Source organism: Brassica oleracea, chromosome C1 (genome assembly GCF_000695525.1).
Source record: "Brassica oleracea var. oleracea cultivar TO1000 chromosome C1, BOL, whole genome shotgun sequence".
Taxonomy (NCBI): Eukaryota; Viridiplantae; Streptophyta; class Magnoliopsida; order Brassicales; family Brassicaceae; genus Brassica; species Brassica oleracea.
This window is the reverse complement of record NC_027748.1, coordinates 21393625-21400754: the sequence shown is the minus strand read 5'-3', so window position 1 is coordinate 21400754 and position 7130 is coordinate 21393625. Positions and strand designations below refer to the sequence as shown.

At 36.4% G+C, this 7130-nt stretch overlaps 2 protein-coding genes and 1 long non-coding RNA gene across 3 annotated transcripts; 1 reads left to right on the top strand and 2 right to left on the bottom strand.

Moving 5' to 3' along the window:
• Nucleotides 1-138: 138 nt before the first annotated feature.
• Nucleotides 139-651, bottom strand: LOC106293762. Its single transcript, XR_001260628.1, has 2 exons — nucleotides 343-651; nucleotides 139-256 (listed from the first exon to the last, which is right to left on the bottom strand). It is a non-coding gene; the product is annotated as an uncharacterized LOC106293762 (long non-coding RNA).
• A 1486-nt stretch (nucleotides 652-2137) lies between these two features.
• Nucleotides 2138-3058, bottom strand: LOC106344496. The gene is made up of 4 exons (XM_013783867.1): nucleotides 2807-3058; nucleotides 2639-2702; nucleotides 2461-2557; nucleotides 2138-2382 (listed from the first exon to the last, which is right to left on the bottom strand). The coding sequence occupies exons 1-4, from the start codon at nucleotides 2972-2974 to the stop codon at nucleotides 2304-2306; spliced, it is 408 nt and encodes a 135-aa protein (XP_013639321.1). The 5' UTR covers nucleotides 2975-3058; the 3' UTR covers nucleotides 2138-2303.
• A 1777-nt stretch (nucleotides 3059-4835) lies between these two features.
• LOC106334823 (zinc finger BED domain-containing protein RICESLEEPER 2-like) lies at nucleotides 4836-6868 on the top strand. Its single transcript, XM_013773202.1, has 7 exons — nucleotides 4836-4922; nucleotides 5078-5111; nucleotides 5203-5370; nucleotides 5470-6048; nucleotides 6159-6172; nucleotides 6281-6418; nucleotides 6542-6868. Exons 1-7 carry the CDS (start codon nucleotides 4836-4838, stop codon nucleotides 6866-6868), a joined length of 1347 nt encoding a protein of 448 aa, XP_013628656.1.
• The last annotated feature ends 262 nt before the right edge of the window (nucleotides 6869-7130 follow it).

The following is a 7130-nucleotide window of genomic DNA, read 5'->3' as shown; positions in this document are numbered from 1 at the left end:
AGCAAAATTCAATCAAAGAAAACAGAGAAAGTAGTCATAACAACACATATGAAGAAGGAAAATATCCAAGGAAATATACGATTGGCTGGATCATAATCCTCAGGGATTTGGTGGTTCCATGGCTGTCGAGATTTTTAGATCTCTCTAAAGCTTTAGGAAAGTTGTGGAGATAGCAGAGAGATGAGTAGCAGAGAGATGTGGAGATAGCAAAAACTTATGATTAGAGATATATCATGGTCGCTTGCATCATGGTCGACTGAAACATGATTAGAGATATATCAGTATCAAGAAACATGGAGAAGATCCAGAAACACAAATATGAAAATCTGGAAACTAACTTACATTCACATCCGACCCAGATCGGAGAAAAAAACCCTAGTATTAGCCATGTTGAAAGTGATGAGTATGAGATTTTAGTGTTACTAAGATAAGATGAGATCAAAGGGAAGACTACTCACACATATTTATACGGAGATCGCCGCATATCATATCGAAACGTAGCATTGAAGACGACGTAGTGGGAGAGCGAATCAATGTGATTAATCACGAAGCTTTTACGCAAAACGTTTCAGATGGTGGAAGAATCGGAAAAGTTTTATGGTCGCCGTAGCAGGAGAAGGGAGACAATCTTCTTCGTTTCTCGTCTGGTAGTAGGGTTAGAGGCACTTCTCTTCGCGTCGGGCCTGAAGTCTGACCAAGTCCTTAAGCCCAGTAACGTAAAACGACAGAAGCCCACAACGCCAAGACTTAATGAAACGCAGAGCATTATTTACCTGACACGTGTCACCGTATCCTGCGTCGATTTATCTAACTGGATGCTGAAGTGGCTGGCTGAGAGGAGAGAAAACCCTTTTTTATAGTAATAGATATAGATCTCTCAAAACCTCAGCAGCTACACCTCGCCGTGTACAGCGACCGGCTTTGGATTTTTGAAGGAGGAGAGAGGCGTATTCTATTCTACTCACAGAAAGTTTTAAAGATTATTATGATTGTGAGGATTGAAATGATGAAGTTTACGGGATCAAGACTAACCTATTTATAGCTGCAGAGTGCAGATTCACGGATTGGAAGAAGAAGAGGTGCATTGAATGATAAATTGTGGAAGGAGTGGAGAGAAGGAGTAAATAAGGACGTTAGAGAGACGATTGAATACAGTCCGTAATGTTTCGGTTTCCCTTTGTTGGTGAGAAGAACTCCAACAGAATCGGCATGAACAGCGGATTTCACCAGAGATTAGTTGTAAATATTTGTCTCCTATCACCTTCCCGAAAATTCATGGTCGGTCTAAGAAATCAGAAGTTGAAAACACCATGAACCCTAGAAACAGAAGCTTGCAATTTTTTAAGACGACGAATGTTAGTATCGGGCTCGAATAATTATTTCATTAGCCCACTTTAATAAACGGTTAAAACCCATGTTAAAGTTCAAAATAGGATCCCGAACGATAAGTAAAAAAAAATTAGTGAACTGGACACGTGTCATGTTTAGAAGAGAGGAATTAATGACGTGGCAGTCTCTAAGATGAAAATTCTTTACTTTATATTAATAGATATGTGGCCATTATAATAATTTTATCGTAGCTCTTAGTGTGTTCGAGAGCAATGAGTTGTGGCTTTTGGTTCATCTCCAATAGTTTTGGCATTGGACGCTTTCCCCCTCTCTTTTTTTCCATCCTTGGTGGTTTATCTTGCTAGGGTGTTTCGTTTTATTATGATGGTTCTGCGTTTTGTGTATACTCTATACTCTTAGGTGGCATTTGATCTATATTTGTTTGTTTCCAAAGAATCATTTTATTCATTTGGTTTATGTCTCCAGGGTTCTTTCCACTGGATTTAGTCTTCGGGATCAGCTTAACTCGCCAACTTTATCTCATCAGTTCTGTGACTTGGTTCATGTTCATTATATTCTTCTAGACGACAAAAAGAAAGATAAGAAATGGGAAACTCTAGTTCTGTAAAATAACATAATACATTTATCATTGGGTTAGATACAAAACTGAAATTATTTATCCTCCAAACCATTTGAAAATGTCCATCTAAAATCTAACCGATATATAGATATGTTGTTAAACCTAACAGTATTTCAATCTATTAAGAAAAAATGAGAGAGGCAGAACATGAAATGTGAGGGAGGCATCTAAAGAAACAAAAAAGTGCAATAAAACATGGTGTTCAATAACAAATAGTAATACATAATGGGTTTAGAAGAAGAGCGTTCATAGAGAGAAACCTCTTCTAAGGTTTATAAAGAGTGTTCATGAGTGATTATAGCACAAAATTCATTTTGTAAGAAGCTTTTCTCTATTACTCGTCGAAGGTGCTCAAGAAACCACCAAGGAAACCAGCTCCATTGCACTCTCCACACAAAACCTCCTTTTTACCTCTGACAATACATTAAAGAGGATATTAATATATGAGTTTTTTTATTGTGGAGAAGGAAGAAGACGAAGAAGAGCAAAACCTGCAAAGCCAACAGAGGCCACCAGCTTTAAACTGCCCATTAAAATGATCAATCAAATTCACACCACCCCCTTTGCATTGAGAACATGCCACAGCACCTTTTACACAACACATTTTACACAAAATATTTGTTAAGTTTATCAAAGAATTCAGTCGTAGAAACTAAGATATTCATTTACCATTCCCTTCACATTTTTGACAAACTATGCTGCTCATTTTAGTGGTCTGAGTACCGTCTGTGGCCTGTTGTTGATTCCAGAAGATGATTTTTTTTTTTTAGTTATGAAACGGTGAATGGAATAAGAACAAAGTTAGTAGAGAAGAACATAGTTTTAGAGAAACCTAACCTGAATTTCGAAGCTTTTGGATTTGGAAGTCTGAAGCACTTCTCCTTTCTGAGCCAACGACGACTTCTTATCACCTAGTGGGAAGAAGTGAGTAGGTTTAGGGGTTTTGATGGGAGACTGGAAGCAAAAGGTAGGAGGAGAAGAGAAGAAGCATAGTGAATTCGCCATTTCTGTTTCAGTTTTTTCTTACCCACTCGATAGGGGAGATATTAGATAAGATGTCTCCTTTTTTTGGTCCTTTGCAAAAATATCTGTTTCTTTACCCACTTAAACCGATCCAGGCCAGAATCAATTGTTATACCGGTTTCCTTTAAACCCAATTTCATATTTTACTGCCAATTTCATTCCTCAATTTTCTTTTGCTTTACAATCCATTTTCTTTATTTATTTCAGTTTTGGTTTCCCTTTTCCAAATGTAAAAGGAAGAATTTGCTAAAATTCTTAATATAATTTACATTTGTTACAAAAAAAATGTTCAAATTATCTTATCTATTAAAATATAAATACAAAATTTTTATGTGTAATTTTTTTAATTGAACAATGCCTAAGAATTTTTATTAAATTGTATTTTCATATTGACCTAATAATATCCCATTTATATATCGTGACCATGATCCAAACAATAAATGTGGAGCTGTTTTGAGGGTTCATACCTTATTCATAATATACATTTTTTTAGCAACCTTCAGAATATACCATTACATCCGGTGTTTTTTTTCTAAACCGGACCAGAAGCGCTTCTGAACAAGATAATTATTGGGTCACTCGATATGATTCGACCGGGTCAAACCTGATTTAATAATCTGGTCTAAAATTTTTTAACTATTGATATTTAAAAGTAAAGTTAGTAAATATGATATATAATTAAAATATAAATAGATATCAAATATTAAACATTATACATATAAACTATTTTTGTTCATATTGTTAGTTTATATATTTTTGATAGTTTTAATAATTTTTATAAAGTTTAATAACTTTGAGATCCAATCCGGCTACTTGACCGGTTCATAGTCAAACCAACTATTAGATCAAATCCGGCTACTTGACCGGTTCATAGTCAATCCGGCTACATTTTTTTTTTTTGACTGAAAAAAGGAAACTCCTTTCAACGTCGCCGTCGTACCATCTTTTGGGATTTTGCGATAAAATTTTGCAATCTCTCCTTCTGATCTCTCCTTCTGGATTCATCTTCTCCGGCGTGTGACTTCTTCTTCTCGCAATTTCAGGTAGGATTCTCGAGTTTTAGCTTCTGATCTTATGTTTCTATAGCTTTGAGTTTTAGCTTTGATATCGGGTTATGTGATGATGATGATGATGAATCTCTGTTGTGGGTTTTGTGATGAATCTCGTTTTGTATGATGATGAATTTCTGTTGTGGGTTTTGTGACGAATCTCTTTTTGTATGACGATGAATCTCATTTCCATTGTTTCCATTGTTTATTGTAGTTCTGATGATGATGATGAATCTCGTTTCTATGGCTTAAGATTATTGATTATTGAATCTCGCTTATAAACTCTTGCTCTGATGATGATGATGAATCGTTTAGATTATAAAATTCATATATATCGTTTTGTTTTGGATTCAGAAACACGAGGACTTGTATGAAGATTGAAGCTCAAGTTATCTCCTCGACATAGCCGTTATCTCTGCAAGATTCTTGAATTCTCTGTGTATCAAGGTAAGTTTCGAACCATTCCTTTGCATGATGATGAATCTCGTTTGCATAATTGATGTGTTCAGCTTCTGATATTGTGTGAGTATGTACTTTGGTGGTGTTTTAGTTGCTGATGCAGTTATCATGGTAGTCTCGTTATGTGTTAACTGAGTAGCAATGCTATGAGCCTATGATAACTGATTATTGTGTGTTCATGTTTCTGAGATTCTACTTAAGTTTTATTCTCTTAACTTGAGTCAGTCTCGTTATGTGTTGTGGGTTTTGTGTGTTCATGTTTCCGTGTTCACAGTTTGCTAATATTACCATGATAACTGCTCCTTTCTCATTTAATTTTTTTTTTGTTTCAGAAAATGGAAGCTATAGACTTGAACGATGATGGTCAGAATGATGTGATGGATGAATATATAGAGGATCATGAAGTTATAGAGATTTCAGAGGTTAACAGAGGCACATAACCGAAACAAGTTCAGTCACACCGTAGAGTCTCTAGGTGCTGGAGAAAGTTTACTATACTTGGAGGAATGTTGTCTGATGGTACAACTAAGATCAGATGCAACCTTTGTAAAAAGTTTTACTTCTTGAATCTTCGTAGGAATGGAACCTCAACTCTGACTCGTCATACGAAGGTATGTCCAAAAGCTGTTGGAACACCTAGAAGGAGTTCTAGGAAGGTGGATATGATGGTGTTCCGTTAGATGATAGCTATGGCCATTATAGAGCATGATCTTCCTTACAAGTTTGTAGAGTACAAGGGGATTATAATGGCTTTTACTTATGTTAATTCCAGTATTGAGTATTGGAGTGGAAACACAGCAGCTTCTGATGTGTTGAAGATTTATGAAAGTGAGAAGCAGAAACTTAGGAAAATCTTAAATGATTTTCCTGGTAGAGTTTGTTTGACAACAAATCTCTGGAGGGCTATCACGATTGAAGGGTATCTCTGCTTGACTGCACACTACATCGATGATGATTGAAATTTGCAAGCGAAGATATTGTCGTTCATTGCTTTTCCTCCACCTCATTCGGGAATAGCCATTGCTATGAAGCTGATTGAGCTGCTAAAGGAATGGGGACTGGAAAAGAAGGTCTTATGTCTCACAGTGGACAACGCTTCTTCAAATGACACCATGCAGAGCATTATGAAAAGACTGTTTCACAAAGATCTGGTCTGTAATGAAGAGTTTTTCCATGTTAGATGCTCAGCACACATTTTGAATCTGGTTGTGCAAGATGGCTTAACAGTGATTGGAGGAGCTTTGCAAAAGACCAGGGAGAGTGTCAAATTCATTAAAGCATCAGAAAGTAGAGAAACCATCTTTCAAAACTGTGTTGAAACAGTGGGAGTTGAGGATGATGAAGGAGGTCTGGTCTTAGATGTAAGTACACGCTGGAATTCTACTTTCCTTATGCTTTCTAGAGCTATAAAGTTCAAACACGCACTAGGTAACTTGGCGGATGTAGAAGTGAGTTATGTGAGCTATCCCTCTTATTCTGAGTGGAGGAGAGCAGAAGTGATATGCAAGTTGTTGAAGTCATTTGCTGAGATCACAAATTTGATTTCTGGTTCCTTTTACCCGACATCAAATTTGTATTTCAATAAAATTTGGAAGATTGAGTGTTGGTTGAGAGCTCATGCAAATTCTTCTGATCCTGTTATTTGTGAAATGGTGAAGTGTATGAAGCTCAAGTTTGAGAAATAATGGGAAGAGTAGAGCGATATCCTTCCAATTGATGCAGTTTGGATCCAAGACCGAAATTTGACTTCTTAGAATATTGTTTCTCGGTTTTGGATCAGTCTACTTGTAAGAAAAGGTTGACTAATGTTCGTTCAAAGATCTATAAGCTGTTTGGAGCTTACAAGAAAAACCATAGAATCAGTAGTGCTGCAACAACTTCACAAGGAGAAATACACGATGTTCCAGCCGGTTATGGTGTAAGTTATGTTCTGTAGTTATTTCTGATAAGTCTTATGATTTTCTGATATTATGGTGTAAGTTATGTTCTAAGTTATGTTCTGTATTTATTTCTGATAAGTGTTATTTAACCTGTTCTTCAGGGATTCTACGCCTTCTTTTCTCAGAAAGCTGTTGGCAGTGGCAAGTCTGCTCTCGACATATATCTGGATGAGCCATTGCTTGACATGGCCGCTTACAAGAAACTGAATGTGCTACATTACTGGAGAGACAACTCAGCTCGGTTCAAAGAGTTGGCAACAATGGCACGAGAGGTTCTGAGTATACCCATAACAACCGTTGCTTCAGAATCTTCGTTTAGCATAGGTAGTAGAGTCCTTAACAAGTACATGAGCTGTCTTCTACCTACTAATGTCCAAGCTTTGGTCTGTACAAGAAACTGGTTAAAAGGGTTTCCAGCAATGGGTTAGTGTTGCTTATAATATGTTCATATAATAAATTGCTTCAGAATCTTCATCAAATTATATTTTTTCGTAGGTGATGAGTCTGTTGAGAAGATAGAAGAGGAGAAAGAGGAAGAGGATAAAGAGAAGAAGAAAAAAGAAGAGAGTGGAGAGTTTAGAGACTTGACTGAGGTATTATCTTGTACTTGTTATGTGATGTGTTTACTGCTCAATTATTGTGTGATTTTGTACTTTTGGATAAGATATTGAAATGTTTTAGCTATTGATC